This window comes from Cebidichthys violaceus, unplaced genomic scaffold (genome assembly GCF_023349555.1).
Source record: "Cebidichthys violaceus isolate CVI_PGR_0920_01 unplaced genomic scaffold, fCebVio1.0.p SCAF_63, whole genome shotgun sequence".
Lineage (NCBI taxonomy): Eukaryota > Metazoa > Chordata > Actinopteri > Perciformes > Stichaeidae > Cebidichthys > Cebidichthys violaceus.
Genome location: NW_027176850.1, coordinates 409,929 through 431,051, shown reverse-complemented (window position 1 = coordinate 431,051; position 21,123 = coordinate 409,929). Strand labels below are relative to the sequence as shown.

General features: G+C 39.3%; 1 protein-coding gene across 5 annotated transcripts in view; it reads left to right on the top strand.

The window, feature by feature from the left end:
* Positions 1–18,176, top strand: part of csmd3b (CUB and Sushi multiple domains 3b) — a 342,676-nt gene extending 324,500 nt beyond the window's left edge. For all 5 annotated transcript variants that reach the window (XM_068734381.1, XM_068734379.1, XM_068734378.1 and 2 more), the window contains exons 62-73: positions 1,301–1,480; positions 2,047–2,220; positions 2,499–2,672; positions 5,609–5,682; positions 7,051–7,162; positions 7,267–7,446; positions 8,959–9,018; positions 10,307–10,465; positions 11,417–11,553; positions 11,959–12,046; positions 12,780–12,915; positions 13,524–18,176. In XM_068734381.1, coding sequence (XP_068590482.1) covers positions 1,301–1,480; positions 2,047–2,220; positions 2,499–2,672; positions 5,609–5,682; positions 7,051–7,162; positions 7,267–7,446; positions 8,959–9,018; positions 10,307–10,465; positions 11,417–11,553; positions 11,959–12,046; positions 12,780–12,915; positions 13,524–13,683 — 1,634 coding nt within the window. In that variant the 3' untranslated portion in view covers positions 13,684–18,176. The remainder of the gene's footprint in view (positions 1–1,300; positions 1,481–2,046; positions 2,221–2,498; positions 2,673–5,608; positions 5,683–7,050; positions 7,163–7,266; positions 7,447–8,958; positions 9,019–10,306; positions 10,466–11,416; positions 11,554–11,958; positions 12,047–12,779; positions 12,916–13,523) is intronic.
* Positions 18,177–21,123: the final 2,947 nt, after the last annotated feature.

Here is a 21,123-nt window from a genome sequence, read left to right as displayed (position 1 = left end):
TTTTGCAACCTTATTTGATTCCTGGTTTTAAATTATTCTGTGACAGTATAGGTTCTGAGTAATGAAACCAGCCTGAAATCTTTCAGCTCCTGCTATACAGACTTTATAGAGTGTCGTGAATAACCTTGATTGTTGTTTACTTAAGCTAATTTGCTTTTTGATCTTTGTAAATAACCATAAAATATAACATTCTGCTCCCATATGAAATGTGACCGAAGCCATGGTTGAACAAGTGTTAATCAGTGCTGCATGTTACACAGATTACAAAATCTGCATGTAAAGTGGCACGTAACACCCAAAATTACACTCGCTAACAAAATATCTTGTTAAACACATTGTGTCTCAAGGTGGAATTCACTTAGCTTTGGACCCCACATGAAGGAGTTCCAGCAGTATTATTTATATTTTCTAATATTCAGTGACATTCATGTATTTAATGCACTATGCAAAGAAATAAACTATAAAATATCCAGCAGTAAGGAACAAAAATATAGAAATGCTGAATAACCACATCTCTTCAATACGGGGTCCTGGAAAGAGCAGCGTTTTTTTAAGAATCCCCTGACTTAACGGAGATAGCTTTTACAGTAGATTACAATACTTTAACAGCCATGACAGTGTCTGGGGTGGGTTTAAAAGCATTTAAAGTGCCTATTAGACTATGAAGGACAGTGCTGTATAAGTGCAGTCTGGGGAATCCTAATGCTCCTTAAAAGAGTCCCAGGACAACCTCGGCCATTTTTAATATCTTTGTTGTTTCATTCATAACAAGTGAAGCCCATAGCTAAATCGGAAGAGATCATATGGATTGCATGATCTCACAGATTTGCTACGCACTCTGATCTCCACAACTTTAAAGAAGTAGATGTGAAGTTAAATATAGTATTTATAGATATATATGCAGTTCTAGTGAAGTCATCTCTTGGATAACACCAACTTTGGTTACACTGGGATTAAATCATTTAACAGTTACAAACTCTAACCTGAACCAAGCCATTCTGATGTATATTTACCAGGTCTGCACAGTTTAAAAAAAACAAACTGTGATTAAGATTTACAAAAGTACAAAAGTAAAATTCCTACTGAAATCAACAAAAAGTCTTTCCCCCTTTGTCCACATTCAGTATCCATCCTCTTTCACTACTACCCTTTCTGTCCTTTGATTTCATTCTGTCAACTCCACTGTCTTTCTTTTTCTCTCCATATACTGTATATCACATATATGAAAGAGCATGCATGCAGAAGTAATAAGCAAATTATGTCGTCCCATCTCTCACTCTCCAACTCCACTTGTCCATAGTGATAAACTGCGGGGATCCAGGTGTGCCAGCTAACGGGCTTCGCTATGGAGAAGACTTTACGATTAGTCAGAATGTTTCCTTCCAGTGCCAACCAGGATATGGAATGGAGGAGGACGGGTCACCTGTGAGGACGTGCACCCACAATGGGACATGGAGTGGGAATATGCCAATGTGTACAGGTACATTGTTTGTTATCCTGAAACTATTCTTGGCTTTCTTTAACTTTTCATATCATTTTTCTGTAGAGTATGTTTTAAAACCACCACTAACACTACTGAGTAACACTATTCTGACCAGAGGGTGTTACTGGTATGTATGTCTCATCCGCACAAGTAGCACAGTACAACAGATATGTTCATAAATGAGCTCTAAGTCCAGCGTAAACCCTTGTATAACCCTACCAACACAGCAGATTCTGCTCTCCTTGCACTCAGTACTTCTGTGAGGAAAATCAAGAATACAGATAATATGAGTCACCTGTAACAACTTGTAATCAATTAGTTTAAACTGTATCTTGTTACTGGCCTTGATTAAAAGACTTCCTGGACAAGGGTGTCTCCCTTACTATTTGAATTGGTACATTTTAATGGCTATAAAAATTATGAGCTAATTTTCTAATCAATAGTTGAAATCCTTTACATCGGCAGTGATTTTTCACCTGCAGCTGTTAAAACTGGATGCGTTTTTTCTCTCTCTCTCTCTCTCTCTCTCTCTCTCTCTCTCTCTCTCTCCCTCTCCCTCATAGCTGTGACCTGCCCGCCTCCCCCTGCCATCAGTAATGGGGTACTGCAGGGCAGCGACTTTGAATGGGGCAGCAGCGTGAGCTACAGTTGCTCACCTGGATATGAGCTCTCATTCCCGGCTGTCTTGACCTGCGTGGCCAATGGCACCTGGAGCGGCATGCTACCGCAGTGCTTACGTAAAAGCACACACACACACACACACACACACACACACACACACACACACACACACCCTAACCCTCATATACCAGCACACACATTGCCTGTCATTATTCTTTATCAACCATCAGTTACAACTGAAAGCAAAATCTACATTTGTCCTTGAGCTGCCCAAAAAGTATGCAAATGCCTGTCAGCAATTTAGCACCACATACTGAAATGGGATTGTGTGTGTGTGTGTGTGTGTGTGTGTGTGTGTGTGTGTGTGTGTGTGTGTGTGTGTGTGTGTGTGCAGCCAAGTTTTGTGGTGACCCAGGTACTCCAGCCGGTGGTTTCAGAGAGGGACGAAGTTTCATCTACCAATCAGAAGTCTCCTTCAGTTGTGCTCCTCCACTCATTCTAGTCGGCACAGCAACCAGGCTTTGTGAGAGTGACGGTACCTGGAGCGGCACGCATCCTCGCTGTATCGGTATGTTGAGTACTTTAGGTTCACTTGATGACCAGACAAGACAGGAGGCCATTAAACATATGAAACAAGTCATAAGGATATCTATGTGTCTATGTATACTATCTTTTATTATAAAATAATTTATTATAATTAGTTATATTACAGTTATGTGCACTTGTTTCTATGTCCTCATTTTCCATATTTTTTCTCAATTGCAAGAACTTACAGTATGTTGAAAATGACTTTGGCTCTTGGTAGAACTGTGTATCGCATTAATCTTTTTTGTTTGAGAAATATGTTTTCCCTACAAAAACCTTTTTTTCATTTAACAAAAGAAGTGAAAGTTTAAATGTTTAAACACAAAGCAGCCACACAATAACTAATTGGCAACATATTGATGTGATGAGAGAATAATAAACAAGAGCATCTATCTGACCAGACATTAAATTCCAGTTTTTGGAGATACATTTTGGTCGGTATGAAAAAAGTCATGAGACTGGAAACCCAGACCTATGGGCCTCACTCTTCCAACTTAGAATAAGTATTTCTAAATAAATTCACAAGTTAAGAAAAAAAAACTGTATTATGCTGTGCAACTAAGTCTCCAACTTCAAAATACAGTACTAAGCTTTTTTAGCCTTTACCAAAAATATCTTTAAGATTTGACTGATTACTTTTGAATACTTCCTGACTATACCATCAATCATTTACCCTCACATATGCTGGGCCACAGTCTGGTATCCTCAGGCAGGGGTGTCTTACCCACTTCAAAGTCTGGGTTGAAATTAAAAGGCAGTGATGGTAAGTCCAAGAGAGCCCCCAGACTTTTGAATGATATTTCTTTGGCAGTACAATATCTATCTCATATATATATATATATATATATATATATATATATATATATCATATCTATCATATATATATCATATCAAAGCAGAGTATAACAGACTTGTTTTTAATGTTTTTTCCATTGCTGTACATGTTTCCTTTTGATTAATATTGTTTTTGCTTGTTTTTACTATTCGTGTGGGTTTGTAAACTGTGAAACAAATGATTTAGTTTATGCTAGCCTGCCAGTTTATTATGACTGGTTTGTGGCTCAGCGGGGAGCCTTGGCTGGTGTCGGATGTTCCCCTGCCTAATGATCGTGGCAATTAGTGACCCAACGTTGACGGGCCACGTTTCATTTTACTCATGAGTTTGCTGTGCAGAGCAGCTACTGTTCTGTCAAAGTTAAAGTCACACAGACCTATTGGAATAATAATGAATAGTGACTGGAGGCTCATCTGAGACAATCTTGTAAATTAAAAAGGAGTCTTCGGAGGACAAGCCTTAAATAATTCCACTGATGTTTTGTTTTTTTAAAGACCCATTTCAAAATTGTCACGTCTTCCTCATAAAACTGCTGCTTCTTTCAGTGTAAGAATCAAAATTTTAGGCGTCCTGCATTTTACATACAGAAATGATTCCGACTTAAACACAGTGTGAGGGAATATTAAAAGCTTCCGTTTCAGCTTTCATCCAGTTGGCATAACAACTAGATAGACACAATACGCTTTATGCAGTATGTATTTTATATGGTCATGCAACTTGAATATTCATCTCAAGTCAAGGTTAAGCAGCTGATCATTCATCGGAGAACCACTACACTTTGGAAATAAAGTTACAATGAAGTTATATACACTAGTACAAGTTCTAAAACAGTTAAACATCCAATGAGTTATGTCCATTCTGGTTTAAAAAGTAGGGATCTATAGGAAGTCATTGAGAAAATGCGAGACATAAGTACACGCCGTAACTTCCAGTATTTAGTAAAAGGTTTCCAGAAACGGGAATGGGCGTCCGACTTCAAACGAGCTGCTGCTATCTAGAGATTGAGAAGAAAATGAGAAGGGATATTCAGCACACATTACAAATGGTCCCACTGGGTCAGCTCACCGTCACGTGATGTTTAGAGCACCACTTCACATGTCTGATTCAGAGCAGGTGCTTAAACATCAAGTATGGTGATGAATTGCAATAAATGAGAGCTTTTGTAGGCTCTTGACTCTTTGTTCCTTCATAGCACTAGATAAGGCACGCTTACAGAACTTTACAGCTGCTGTAAAGTCAGATGTCCCTTGTGAAATAGACAATCCAAAAGACGAAGGCTCCCTCTGAAGTGATACTTCGCCGATGCAAAGACTTAATCTATAACTACTGAAAAGTAGTAGAAGTAGGAATCTTTCTGTTCTATATTGTGACGTTCTTTAAGACTGAGACTGAAACAAACGCCAACATACACACAAACATCTCAGTGTGTGTGGATTTTTTTCTATGATGGAAGTGAAGTGAGAACGTAATGTTCAGTGTTGGGCTTTGCGTGTGTTTGCTAGGGTTGATTTATTAGTGTGTGATTGCAGCTGTATGTTGGTGTGTGATGTGTATTGCTATGTGACTGAAGCAGAATGAGTTTTGAGCTGAAGCAGCCTGCTCTTTAAATAAGACAGACTAAAGGGGGAGGTATTCGTGTGGGCAGAGAGAAATACGGTGACATGGGAAAATAGAAGAGAGAGGAAGAGAGCAGAGAGCAGTTAGAGAAAGAGAGGAAGTGGGAGACAGCAGTAAGATGGGGGGGCAGTTAGAGAGGTACAGGAAGAGAGAGTAAGGGAGAGGGGCTGAGTGAATCTGTCATTTCGGAAGCTGTATTGAATAGAGCTCTGCGTCGGGATGTGCTCTACATGCTGATGTTCCTACCACACACACACACACACACACTCAAAGCCGGCCCTGCTTCGTTTTCTGATAAAGCACTACTGCCCCCTGCTGTCCTGCTGGAATCTATACCCTGCTGTTACCATGACAACAGAGGAGCGGCGAGGACAGTTGAGAGAGGACATACAATGCTGTACTGCTAATGCATTTTTTCTTTTAGATTTTGTTTGTAACAACTTCCACGCTTGTGATGTTCTTTCCAGAGCCGACCAAGACCAGCTGTGATAACCCAGGAACGCCGCGCTACGGCTCCTTAAACCGGACCTACGGTTTCAAGGTAAAACATCCGTCTGAAATAACTCTATCTAGCTTTCTGCACAAGTAGTGAACTCACTAACTCATATAGGAGCTTTCATTGTGACTCCAATGGTGGTTGTGGTCCAATAGGTAAATTGGAACACAACAATGTATCTAATTACAAAAAAAGAGCAGGGAAGGAAGGAGTGAGACAGACGAAGAATACAATTTCAACTTGGACATTTGATATGTCAAACTTTGTTGGGGATGTTATTTTGCAGTTTAATCAAATATGAAAATAAATTCCAGAAATCCCAGAATGGCCTTACACAACCAGACATATTAAAGACCAAGATATGCCATGGAGGTGACAAAATCATAGAAAGCCATCAGGATGGGACCATGACTCAGATTTTCTCCCTTAATTTTTAATCCTAATACAATAGTAATAAAATGTGTTGTATTTATATTAAAAGAGCTATAATCGCTCATCCTTACCCTTCCTTTGTTTACTTTACTGTAAAAGATGGGAGGGGAAGGATTCAGAGTTCTTGTTTTGTGCAAAAATGCATTCTACAGTTGAGCCAAAGCTTCAGCTCTCTGAGTCGGTCAAATCAAGTGGACATCTTCGTCAGGCAGTCGGGTGTTGGTTTAGTGCCGCTGCTGTGTGCTGTCAACAAAACCCACATGCAACTACCAGGAAATACCCCATCCACTGCAGCTCGTTAAGGAAACGCTGGAAACAAAGAAGCAATGTCACTAAAGTGACAGTAATGTTGGAAGATTTGACTCAGACTGCTGAAGTCTCATATTAGCTTTGGCCGAACTTAGAATACATTGATATACAGAACAAGGACTGTGGATTGTATCCACTATTTCTATTTAAAAAGTTTTAGTTTAGTTAGCTTGTATGCATGATTATCATACAAGCTGTGTTTCTAAATGGCAGTGGCACGGCCACCCTACTCACTGTACCTGGCACATGTTTGAAATAAAAACATGAAGATAAGAACCTGTGTATTATTTGAATAGCTTAGTATTGAATCCACAATAACAAGGTATGTATATACATGGCACTAGGCCCAATTTAATATAAAACACAATTTTATACAATATATATAGTAGGGGGTCCCTGCTCCATCTCTCTATCAGTTTGGGGGTCCTTGGCCTGACAAACGTTGAAGACCCCTGCTCTAAATATATAAACAAGACATATTATGGAGTTTTGAATGAACATTCTATTGTATGTGGTATTTGTCACAGCAAAATTTCTTCATCTGTTTTAATGACTGTCCTAAAAATATAGCATTCCTTTACTTTGAAGAATTTCAGAAAATGTTAACTTTTGTTATATTTGTTTGTGTGTGTGTTTGTTTGTGTTATTTTGTCTCATTCCCCCTCTCTACAGGTGGGAAACGTGGTGTCTTTTCAGTGCCAGCCGGGTCACTTGATTCAGGGCTCTTCCTCTAGAACTTGCCAGCCTGATCTGACGTGGAGCGGAGCACAACCTGAGTGCATACGTAGGAAACTATACATCTTATCATCTTGTTAACCCGTCGCCCATCCATCTTCTGCCTGTCAGACTCTGACTCCCATGCACACATTTCTTCTCCACCCTCTCCAGCCCATGCCTGTAAGCAGCCGGAGAGCCCGCTCCATGTGGACGTGGTGGGGATGGATCTGCCTGGTTTTGGCTACACCTTGGTGTACAGCTGTCAGCATGGCTTCTTTCTGGCGGGTGGTTCTGAACACAGAGTCTGCAAGAATGACGGCACTTGGACAGGAAAAATGCCAATATGTCGAGGTAAAAAAGAGCTTCTGGTGCATTTGATAGAAGATTGTGTCCAGAAAAGAAATGAGTGAACAGGTAGGAGTGTGGAGTGTGTCTTGCTCAAGGACACTTTGTCAGTAGGCATACTGGGGTAAACTGGCCATCTGGTGTAGGGTTAGATTTCATGGTGGGCTGGTCGCTGGTCTGGCAGCGCTGATGAAAAAAACTAAAAAAGATAAAACAATATCCCATAGTGTTTCATCCTTCATTAGATCTGCCTGACCAGGTCCTTCCAGGTGAGGTTATGAATTCCTCACATCTCTTGAGCCGACAACGACTGAATGTGTTGGGTTTAAACTGTGACCTGCCTAACATATACTCACTGGGGTATTCTGTGTGAATATGAAACTCCCAAAATGTGTGCCCGGTATCATTTTTCCAGACATAAAGTCCCACCTTCACTAAAATAAAAGCTTACTAGGCTTGTATCTTTAAAAATACTCTTTACATAGATATTATATTATTATTATATTATGTTATAGATATTATGATTGACCTTTTGTCTGAGCGTGTAAAAACTCACAGAGAATACTCACCATTAGGGAGTACTTAAACCTCATCAATACTTGCCAAAACAATCTCACCATAATGTCTTTTTAGTAGCTGTTCTGGAGCTTTCAATCGTGTCACACAATCAGCAGATGGAATTGTAGATGTTTAAATTTCCATCATTCTGAACACCTTAAGGACTTCTAGTCCACTCTGGTTTGAAAGTGGAGATTGAAGGTGCCTTCTTCATCTTGAAAACAATCTCACCCCAAGGTCCATTTGGTAGCTCTTCTGTTGTATCACAGAAACTTCCATCAACACTATTGCAAATAGCAGGAGGCGCATGTGCCATGTGTATTTTTTTTGCACATTAGAAATGCTTGAGCTTTTTGTGTTATTCATCAAGAAATGTTACCAGAGGAAGTTATGGACCAACCTTGGTGCGAGGAAAAACTGCAAGCTTCAACTTTGAAATTGTTCCACCAAGGCCGTCACCCTTTTGCCCCAACGTAGCCTCTAAAATGGGAGCACTCTGATCCAATTTGAGATTCTAGGACAAATACCCACTCCCTTTGCTTGCCTTTACTTTTTGGCAACAATGGCTGCATCTTGAAGTGATGTTAGAAGCTTCCCTGAATGGTCAAAACCCAAAGTGCCTTAAGGCCACTTTTAAAAGGGATCCAATATGCACGACAATTATTGGTCATGAACTCTATTTGCATTGCCTACAAATAATCCATTAAAGAGGCTTATTTTAGATGACCCTTTTCAACACACTTGTCGTTCATTATGCGCATGTGTGACTAATAGGGACCAACCCTGCATTCTAATTTGGTAATGTTACGCGCACTCTCCCCTGCATGAACCTAGAGTATTAAGATATCAACTGATGGACCTGTAAGGCAAACCAGAACCTTTTAATTCCGTCGCCACAGCTCCGCTCATGTGTTTTAATGAGACATAATATTTCACCCTCTGTCTCTCTTGTGTGTGTAGCTGGAGAGAAGAAAAAGCCGGTGAAACCAGCAACAGGGACTCCCAGCCCCAAACTAAACGGTCAGTCCTATTACTTTTTTTTTCTATTCCAGGCTAGTTCAGTCCTGTCATTCTTTGTCTAGTCTAGACTCTATTTATATATTCTATTTTGGTAAGGGTTAGTTTGGTCTTGTCTACTATAGTTTAATAAATTCTGTTCAACTCCTGTCCAGTCCACTCTGCTCTGTTCCACAGTGTTTTTCTCGTGTTTTTGTCGATTTTATTGCACTTTCCATCATAGTTCTGAATAATTTATTTTTCCTCACTACACAAAGAAAGGTGAATAAACTACGGTGATTATCTCCTTCTCTCTGTGCTGCCGCTTCGTTCAGTTCTCTATTTTTCCGATCGGCTCCGTTGTGATATGTCCAATTCTCTTATAATTTAATAACTCCTTGCTACTCACTGCACATGAAGGAGTTCCCATAGTTACTGTGTGCACGAGTTCCTGTAATTATCAAAACAGGGAGCAGCCTTTTAATCTAAGAAAAGATTCTGCCTACAGCCAGGTATTAATGTGTGTATCTAACTACATGTACTACATGAACATAGGATGCAACCTGAACTTTCATGTATTTCCATATTTACTGTATGTAATACGAACCTTTATGTATTTTTCTGCAACATGTTTATTTGCTTTAACTAAACTGCAAGCCATGTTAGATCTCACTGATAGCCCTAAGCCCTCTGTAACCAAATCATGTCAAAAAACTAGCAGTTAGGCAGCTTCTCCTTTGTTCATGCATATTGTGCTCATGCATGTTGTCATCTTGTGTAAGTGAAGACTTATGACTATTGTTCAGTCAATATATTTCCTTTAGACTGTTATCTATAAAAAGATATGATCATCTTAATCTATTTTCTATTTTATTCTATTCTATGCTATTTTTTATCTATTCCGGCTTATTATTTTCTAATCTGTTTTCTTCTATTTTGTTCGGGTCTATTCTGCTCTGTTTTGTACAAATCAGTTTTTTACTTTAAATTCTAATCTATGCTGTCTTAATTTGCTTATGTTTGGTTCTATTACTTTAAATTGTGTTCTATGTTAATATGTTCTGTTAGTTTATATTTTAATCTGTTCGATTGTATTCCGTTCTGTAATGTCCTAGTCTGTTCTGTTCACTTATATTCCTTTCTATTCCATTCCATTCTATTCTACTCTAATCTATTGTAATCTAATATCCTCTGTTCTATTTTTGTTCTAATCTGTTCTATTATATTTTAATTTGCTCTGTTGTAATCTGTTCTATTCTATTGTATTCTGATTTGTCTCTCCTCCTCTATTTTTTTCTATTCCGTTCTATAGTTCCAGATGATGTCTTTGCTCCTAACTACATATGGAAAGGTTCCTATAATTACCGTGGGAGGAAGCAGCCGATGACATTGAGCATCACCAGCTTCAACTCCACAACAGGGAGAGTCAACGTCTCCCTGAGCAACGGCAATATGGAACTGCTCCTGTCAGGCATGTTTGAATATGGATAATTAACCATACCCTCCAGTACAGCATATGTGCATTTACATGACAGGACATGTCATAGCCAGTACTGTACTGTATATCAGGACTTTGCTTCAGTACATCACAATGTATCCCTTGGTAATAAATAAACACGTAGCTATTCTGTGAAATACGGAGTGCCTATCATTAACACATTTACTAAGACTCTTTGAAAATCATTTCTTACAAGCTCTGGATTTCACTACTTTCCCAGCTTCCCAGCTTCTGTGCTAACTCCTGGAGTTAGCAGAGAGCACAAACACCATATCACAAAACCAAAGGGCTACAGTACCAGACTTTTAACATGCGTCCTCTTTAAGGAGCAGCTTTACTATTGATCAATAACAGCTGAAGCTGTGCTCCCACAGAGTCCAAAAGTCCAGGGCCCAGTTGCATCCACCGTGAATGTTTTTGCTCTTTCAATTTTTCTTAAAATGTCAAGTTTAACTTACCTAAGCACTGTAAAGGAGTAGTTCAACATTTTGTGAATGTTTGCATTCTTTCTGAGAGAAACATGAGAAGACAAAATCAACTTAGCTGAGCATAAAGATGGGAAGCAGAGGGAAACCGGTAGCCTGGCTATTCTCAAAGCGAAAATTACAACACACGTTTGAACTATTTCTTGACTCGACACTTTTAGTTTTTGACCAAACATGCAGAATTCAGTTTTATCCATTTTTTAAAAATCAGTGTTTATGCTATTTATTTTTACAGCAGCATTCAGAATCCTTTTTTTTCTTTTTGTCTTCACAATTTCCAATTGGACATGATGTATACATCTCGCCGATGCACTAGTCTAGTGGAAGGAGAACTGCTGAGAGATGTAACAATCTGTAATAACCCAGCCTTTGATTTCTGATGTATTTCACGTTTCGCGCTGTTACGTTGTAAACCAGTTGTTTATGCTGTCTTCTGTAGGAGTATATAAGGCTTCCGAGGCCAGGCTGTCACTGCTGATGTACCAGGTGAACTATGAGAACCAGGGAAACCAGCTCAAAGATTCAGCCATCTCTCCAGCCAAAATCATAGATGACTCATGGACCATGGATGGATTTGTAAGTCTCAGTGGATACAGGGCAGTCAACTTAATTAAATTTCAGTTGGAAAAATAATTTAGAGGGGTTAAAACAAAATGTGTCTAGAGAAATGCTTCATATTATTGTTAATCAAAAGTGCAAGACAGTTTTATGGACTAACATCTTTTTGAACAGGCATTTTACTGCAGTGCTGTAATTTTATAGGACACATTCAGATCTTTCTGAGTGAGACATCTCACTGCTCATTACTTGGCATGGTGTTTAAGCAGAGTAAATGGTATTTTGCCATGAAATATTTAAATGATATATGAATAAAAGTTGAGAAATATGTGTTGAATTTGTACTTTTTGCCGAAATGTAACCAACCTTTGTCCCTCTCCTGTTACTAAATGTGTCCCATGTTTTCCCCTCTCGTCTCTCCAGGTATCAGCAGAGCCTGACGGTTCTAGTTACGTATTCCAGGGTTTCATTCAGGGAAAAGACTACGGACAGTTTGGACTCCAAAGACTGGGTAATTCTCTCTCAGGTTAAGTAACAGCATCACAAAAGTCAATTTGGACTACAAATGATGATTGGAAAAATCTGATGAACTCCTTGCGAGAACCTCACTAATGGAGGAAGTGATGAGGGAGCTTCTCTTTGCTGGCAACAGTGACCTTATTGCTCACGCTGAGTCAGCCCTGCAGTGGGCTCATTCTCACCAAATGCAAACACTGTCATCTTACAAGCACTGAACTCCATTAACCTCCATCCACAGACAACTTCCATCTCCATCAAATGGACTTGAAAGCAGTCCCTCACTTTAAGTTGATCTGCAGTGATGCCAAAACAGACTGCCCAAAAACTAAATATATTGGGCATAAGAACAGATATAATAAGTTCTGACCACATCTCCGGTCCAGCCCATGGACATCCTACAAGTGTAAAAAAAAAAAAAATCTACTGTTAATAAGATCGTAATAAGTCACTTGCAGCTGCTGCAGTGAGAAATGCCATTCACGGATAGGCTTCGACAGTTACCAGCATCAGATGGCACCTGCCACAGATGTCATACATACTGTACAGTGCTACTACAACTAGGAGGAATACTCTATTCCACATGTGGAACAACACTGACAAAAAATACTTTTTTTTTGAGAACAGAATCCCTGTTTCGATTATGTTAAAGCAGTCACTCTGGTTTAATCGTGTCATCCAGTCTTAATTGTGTGGATAGTGACAATGCCTTTTGTTGTATGTTGCAGGTCTGAATATGTCAGAGAGTCAGAACTCGCCACCACCTCAGCTTGGTACCAACAGCAGTTCTGTGGCTATCGCTATTCTGGTGCCTTTCTTTGCTCTTATATTCACTGGCTTTGGCTTCTATCTCTACAAACAAAGGTATCTGCTAAAAGGGTGTTTCTCCTTTAAATGTTTTTCTTTTAAATTTCAGCAGTAGAAAAGAATATGTTCTTGTCACGGCATTTTTACTTCACCTCTGTTTTTTGTTATTGTCATTCAAAAAAAATGTTGAAAGGCATTGTTAACATTTTAAGAAGCGGCCTAATTCATGAAAACAGTAGCTGCCTCAGTGGTTTGGTTGTTGAGGTGCTAAGAGACAGTCAAGCAATTGTCTATTGCAAACTGCACTGCAAAACAATTATGTTTAGGAAGTGTTAAATTGGATTTTTCAGAGATATGATTTAAGCACAATTGACTGGTGTTCGCATTGTTAACAGATGCAAATAACTTCTGTTCTGCTGTTAATATCTCAAGGAAAAGCTTGCTGAAGGAATTAGTTTTGGATGGGCTGATTGGAATCTCACTAGGCTTCCTAAAAAGCACAACACTCTCTCTAATCCTTCTTAAAGCTTGTTTACTATGCCTCCTCTCCCAAGACTGCATTCACTTGTCCACTGTCTACCCAGTTATGTTAATATTAGTAGGCAATTAGAACCATTTTATCACACTAATGGTGTGTTCTTTTTTTCTGTTTTGTTTTTCCACAGAACCACACCAAAAACACAGTACACAGGCTGCTCAGTCCATGAAAACAACAATGGCCAGGCTGCCTTTGAGAACCCCATGTACAACACCAACGCCAAGGCTGTGGAAGAGAAGGTTGTTAGATTCGATCCGAATCTAAATACTGTCTGCACCATGGTCTGAGGATTGATTATCCTCTCTTAAAACTTAATGACTTAGATATCTAATGGGACCACAATTGGTGTGAGACCGTGGAGGGGAAAGCCTTCGACGCAGACCTCAACATCGTCAGAAAGGCGGTCTATACATTGATTACAAAATACCTTCAGTCCCAGTTCAGAAACCTAAGCTCCCCAAGCAGAGGGAACGCTGTCCACTTGAAACCAAAACACAGCGTTGGCTCCTTTCTTTTACAGCATTTTGTATCCACAGATGAAATTGAAAACAAATGTGACCACAAAATGTCTGCTACCTTTGACGTGTGCAACGCAGCCAGTGTGAACTCACAGTGAGATGTGCCATCAAGTGACAGAAGTGGATGCAACCCAATGGAAAACAAAACCGGCTATTATCCATCTCTAACCCCAAGACTCGGCTGGTCATGGATAACTTATAATTTGATTCTCAACCAGACACAGCCATTTTACTTGGACCTCTTATTTAACCCCAATCACTCTTTCTAATACCAATGGTAATGATTAAGCCATGACCTGCTCGTCGGTTATCATGATATGTCACCATAACCCAATGCCGAGTTTTCTATTACACACTGAGCTTTGGAGAGAAGGACCCGCCCTCAGCTCTGTGACCGTTAGTCCTCGCCTGGTGAGAGAGAGAGAGAGAGCACGTCATCATGATTGTACATCATGGAGATAAACTGCACTACAAAAATGGGTTGATTTCATTTGTACCGCCTTGTCTCCTCATCTGTAATGAACAAATCCTTACTGTGAGGAACACGGAAGCAAAATGGCCACAGATTGGAAAGTGTGACACTGTGAAAGCAAAGAAATCGGTTTCTAAATATGTGGATTTAAAACTGACGGTGAAAGACGCTGTCACCAGCAGAACATTGGTTAACCACACTGACTAGTTGTTGAATAGGAGCCTGTGAATGCGACACCCAAGCAAGCAAACAGGACAACCTCCTGTCTCCACGACAACCAGAGGCTCGTATTACCAGTCTCTTGGTTTTTTTTCTATGAAAGCGGACTCTAAAACGGCTAATGCTAGCAGACAGTAGCAAAAGTTGCTTTGAAAAGAGACTAACTCCCAAGCAAAGGATAAGGGCAGCCCTGGAGACGGAGCTATAATCCTAACTGAACTGGGATTAGAGCAAAGCTAAACTAAAAGGAGTCTAAGGGGGAGCTAGCACTAATAGAACAGATGAGAAGAGACTGCCTCATCTAATGGATAAACTGCTCCTTCATACCCAATGGATAAGACAAGGAGGAGACAGAGACAACCCCGGAACTGAACTGAAAGAAGAGTAAAGGAGTCATCAAGATCTTAGAATCCTAACACAGCCAATTAGAGGCTGTGTAACCTGAAATCAACTGCTGAGAGAGGTCAACCTTCCCTCTACATAATGAATCAGATCAGACAGAATATGGCCTTGAGGAAAGATGCTGATCCTGTGAATTTAAATGGATTCTGATTAAAAAAGCCGCTGAATGGATACAGAGGACTCTGATGGACTAACAAAGAAAAAGACTTTGAGAGACAGAGAAAGCTCTGGCACTAAAGCACATTTTACAGGAACACTACCTGTCTACCCACTGAGAGATGGACTAACACAGGGACAGATAGAAAGGTTAGAGAAAAACTGACAGGGTGAATGACAGACAGAGAAGATGACTGGTACACACACTAACGGCAAATCTGTAGAGAAAGAAAGACAGACAGTGTAAAGACCAACAGTTAGACACACAAGGAGATAGACAGGTTCAAGACAAGCAGGGTCTTAAGACTGTTGCAGACCATCGTCCATTACTCCACAGACAGATTTAAGGTTTAAACACGGATTAACAGGTTTATAGACGGACAGAGACAGGCCGATCGACGGGAGACACAGACAGACATTTGACAGACAGGCTCAAAGAAAGACAAACAGGGTTGTAGCCCTACGACTGTGGACACAGTTCCACTGTAATTCTGCACTCTGCGAGTGCTTATCTTCTTTCTTTGTTATTGCTGCAGAATCTTCTGATCTGTAAATCTATTGCATATATATTCGGGAGCATTCACCACCTATATTTTTGTGCTATATATTTACCACGGGGGGAGGGGGCTGAAGGAGAAAGACGGATTATAGTGGAGAGTTTTTAGCGAGAACAGAAAAGAAATATGAGAATAAAAGATACTACAACTATGTGCTGTTCACAGAAGTCACACACAGTATTTTCCTTTCCTGCATTGGAATTGGTTTATTTTAATATCCTGTGTAACGTGAAGTTCCTCTCACTGTCACTGTCTTTCCCACTGAGGCAATCACGAGTGTCAATGGTATTGTTGTTGTCATTATTGTCGAGATGCAAGGTTTGCCAGCAGCAATCATGCTCTTTAAAGTTGACGTGTCATCAGATGTAGTTTGTGCTATGGCCATTTGTTTTGCCCGGTCACTAGAACTGTTGGCTACTGTACATGTCCTCCACAAATGCCACCATTGTGACACAGACAACATTTTAATGATTTGCTGGAATAACGGCTCTGTTTTCTAACCTAACTGGTGATATGATGCCACAGACATTTGCACATCAAAACTCAGAGATGTCAACAGATGCAGTGTTATCGAGTTAACACAGAAAAATCCCGGGTCTCAATGGAACCCACTCGTTGATTACACATGGCCACGTAAAAGAAGAAACACATGGAGAAAACAATATTCATGATAATAATAGTAATTGCTTGTGAACTGCCCAACATGTAGTTTGTGGACGATGGTGTATGTACAAGATGTTTCCACCCATGTAGAAAATGTGTGTATCAGTTCATGTTTGTATTTTTTCATCACACATTTTAGGTTGTTTTGAATGGGTTAGTTTGTGAAATATTACTAAAATTACTATCTAATTCCATTGCAAAATATACAGGTTTTAACCTCTGTAAATCACCTGAGTCTAGGTCCTTCCTGTGTTAAAGATATCTCACAAATCAATACTGAAGTGTCTGAGGTCCAAATGAATTCTGTTTTAGGGGTTTTCTGATAAGATTTAATGTGCCCTTGTACCAAAATCCACATTCACTATGAATTGGCGCACGTTATTTTCAAGCCTTTAATTTTAGTTGTTTAAAAAAAAAAAGAAGTTTGTATTACCTTTGGCAATTCCTAAGTATTGCACAGTAGATGTTTTTAATCACAGTGTTTTGCTTGTGTACAAAAGATAAATGGCCTTGAATGCCATTTATTTCAGAAACATTTGGGAGAAGAGCTTAGGATTTCATGTCGACAATTCAGTAAATCCATACACATAACTGAAGGCCATTGAGATTTTATATTTCCCCTCGCTTTTGCTTATTTTTATTTAATGAAAATATAGCCTTATAATCTTCGCTCAATGTTGCTTGGCTGGTAGCTATTTTAATTTTTTCTTCACATCTGATCCACCACCTAACTCTTTCAGACTGCTGGCAACCTTCGCTGTATTTAGCTGCCGTGAGCCACTGGAGGCTGCTGTTGCACATGTTGTTGGCGTTTCTGATCGTTCCGTGTGCCGTAAGTGAACCACTGCTGAGTGAAGAGAAGTTGCTTGATTTTTTAACATCCATATAGTGATGTCATAATGTAAGAGCTGGGCCTGAAAATGCACCATAAAACCATACCTAGTCCCCACATGACAGGAATTCATGTATCAATGAGCATGAGTTACTGTTTGTCAGCTTTGGTGCCCATTTCAAGAAGAAAAAAATATATATACTTGTTTTGAAGAGCCTGGTTTAAAGGCTTACATCTAAAGTAGGTGAGTTTGGGCCACACACATGATGAATACCAGTTGGTTTTAATGAGTTTTGGTCTTTTAGGGTGAGCAAAAACATCTACTTTGCTTTTAGAACCCCTGCTGTCTGACCACAGGCGCCGGCTGCAACCAGCTGAAAGAAAACTCCTTTTTTAAAGTCATTCCTGATTTAAAAGCAGTGGTAGCTGAGGCTTCCTTGTTCATCACGGCTGCAACTGTCCTGTAATTCATCGCTATGGTGACATTGTTTCTTATTACGGTTTGGATTGATTGTTGCTGCTGCTGCTGCTGTTGTTGTCGTCGTTGCTGTTGTTGTTGTTTTTTTCGGTATGGATCTGACACAGTGCCTACCAAAAACCATGGGACCCTCCCCGTCATCTACGCACACACACACACACACACACACACACTCTTTCAAACACAAACACGCTCACACGCACACACCTGCTCAAGCACTCCCCTTCATCAGAAGTCATTTTTTTCTAAGCTTCAGTCTATTTTGCCACAAGCTTTTCCTACTGACTGACCGCAATAAGACCCATGTGATTTGAAAGACTTAAAGCTGTTCCTGCCTGGGGACATTGGAAATATTCACCATTTGAAAAAAAAAGATGAAGAAATATAGAATAAAAAAGTGTTTTGTACAGAAATATATTTTTATGATGAAATTATTTGTAAAATGTATGAATCTATTATGTAAATTTCCAATGCAATGTAAGATTAAAAAAGGCTAATTGCTTTTGTAAAAAAAATAAACTGTCTGTCATTGCTCTCTTTTCACCTCCAATTACTCTGCAAACGGACATGGCGTAACGACTTTAACTGATTTATAACGTGCAAACAAAACATTATACAACATCTGAACATATTGTCATTTGTGATGAATGCACAGGAAAGCTCTGACTGGAAAACTAGTTTCAGGGAGAGCCTTGAAGGGGAAATACTGCAGGCAAAAAGTGTATAGAAATATATATCACCTTGAGATGAACTCTCTAAACTTATTCCATTCATTCAGAGTGGAACTTCTTATCACTGGGAATGCAACAATATTTTTTTCCACTGCACCTTTGACTCCAGGTGTTACTTTCTGCAGAAGCAGGTAATAGAAAAGGCAAAATGCTGAGTTATTACAAGAGATATTACGAACTTGAGAATTGTTTACAGCTTGAAAGTGCATGTCTGCAGTTTTTTATTTTCAAGCATTCATTGTGCAAACCCATCAATGATACTTGCAGTCATCCAACTTTGAATATTTATAGACGGAATCACATTGAACTGGTAATAATGTGGGAATCAAACAGAGCAGGTCGACGTTAACAACTACCCTCAAGCCCTGAACGTTTAGTTCAAGCATGCACTTACACTATGCAATGTCTGAGATGTGGCCAGAGTTTTAGTTTAGAACATTAGAACAAATAAAAAAAAAAACTATCAACAGAATGTGAAGAAGTAATTATGTCATAGACATCCATATATTGTGTTTCAGAGATATCTGCTGAAATGAGCATGCTAAGGACCGGCTTGTTAATCACATAGCAGGTACATCGTCCGAGTATGACAGCAGATTGGTTGAATTTTGCGAATTCTTGACCTGCTGTTTCCTGGCAACTGGCTTCTTTTTAATTGTAATTTTTGTTTATAGCTGATGACGACTGTAAATTTAGATTGCATGGACCCAGTAGGTGACATTCTGCCCCCTATTTGTTTGGAGCATATGACCAGATCTTTTACACATTGCACTTTAAGGTGGCTGGTCAACAAAGGATGCAGGCAGCTGAGGTCACATTCAGATAAACTGTGAATTAATAATGTTTTTACATAATACCCGTGGATCTTGGTTTGAACTGGAGAGCTGGACAAATAAAACTTCACTTTCTGTTATGAGAAATAACTTTTAAAAAGAAAAGCCCTGTGTGAAGTTTACTGACTTCTGTTGATTATCAGTAGGAATTGCATCAACAGGACTTTTTCATATCTGCCTCATCTAGTGATGACTGCCATGTAATGGACTCAGTTTCACAAATCGAATGATGATGGTGCTTTTACTTTTGCTTCAGTGGAGAGATCTGTTATCGATTTATAATAAACCACAAAATCACTCTCCAACCTAAATTTAGACCCACAATAAACCCAAAATAAAAGCCTTCTTTGACCTCCCTTGGGATTCATTTTTGGAAATATCCAGCCCAGAAGATTTAAAAGCAAGAATTACAACAGACCTATTGTGCTTTTGTTTTGTATGATTGCCATGTAATTATAATGCAACATTTCCGAATTTCCTTTAATACTTCAATGTGGAAGATTAACCATCTTTGGCCTTGGAAACTGCAGCTGAGAAAATAATCTCACCTCAGAGTCCTTTTATTTCCTTCATTTTTGATTTGGTCTGCTCACACAGTCTATGATGGTAATGCACAACTCCAGAAAAAAAAGCGATTGAGTAAAACTCTACTTTTTATGTACATTCCATGACCAAAAAGGCCTGCCCCTCACTCAAAACAAATAAACAATACAAATAGATGGTCTGCCATTTACAATTATTTAACGTTCAATCAATAATTACAGTAACATGAGATATATCATATATCAAGACCCATACGCAAGCATTCACTATTAACTAAGGAAACGGATGACCTGACACTAGGTAGCCTATCTAATTATTCTTTCTTTATACATTTTTGTGAACTGAAAAGTATTTATATAACCCTCTACATCATTCTGTAGAGGATGTAACGATGCTAACGACTGAAATACACATGAGCTTTAAAGTAATCTGTGTCTACTGATTATCAAAATGTAATTCCCTTCTGGTCCTTGTCCTTGTCCTTGGAACTAGAAACAGCAACTTTTGTAAATTAATTTAGAAGCTGTTCTGGAGCTTTTGGTTACATCACACGATCTTCATCGAGCCTTGATATAGAAATTTTAACATCTACGTTCTTTTTACCAAGCTGCGTCGCTTGGATGGCAGTGAGTAGTGCCATAACTGCATGCTCATTTTGCACAACACCATATATATATATATATATATATATATATATATATATATATATATATATATATATATATATATATGAAGATAGGTCAGGGGTGTGCGGTCAGGGGAGGCAGGTGAGGCAGAGCCTAATGATAAAATAAAATACAAATTAATATTTCTCTACAGATCTGTGCTATAAATGTAATGTCAGTATGATTCCAATCATTTCAAGCATTTTTATAATACAAATCGCTGAATTAGCGCATGTCCTGTTCAAACAGAGAGGAGACAGTGAGGTGAGGCAGCGACGAGCTGTGCCTCACCTCAGATTGCGCAATCCCTCACAAACTGGGTTGAGCGCGTGCCTCAACTCTGCCTCACTGAAGGGGGCATGCGAGAGCCCACGGGTCGGGTTTATGCTTGTTCTGTCGTTGCTCTTCTTCTACACTTCTCTTCTTCTTCTTCTATTTTAGTTTGACCGCAAAAATGTAAGATTTAATATCTAAGGTTAAAAATGTCTAAAAAAACAAGGAGGTATGACCAAATCAACAGCAATTCAACGTCGGACAGGTAAAGTAACCTTTTATGTGTTTGTTGTTCTCTTTATACATCCGTGGTTGTTACACACATTATCGCGGAATCTCACGATTTTCGCGGGTGGTGCCCGCGAGCGCTCCGCTTCTGAAACGC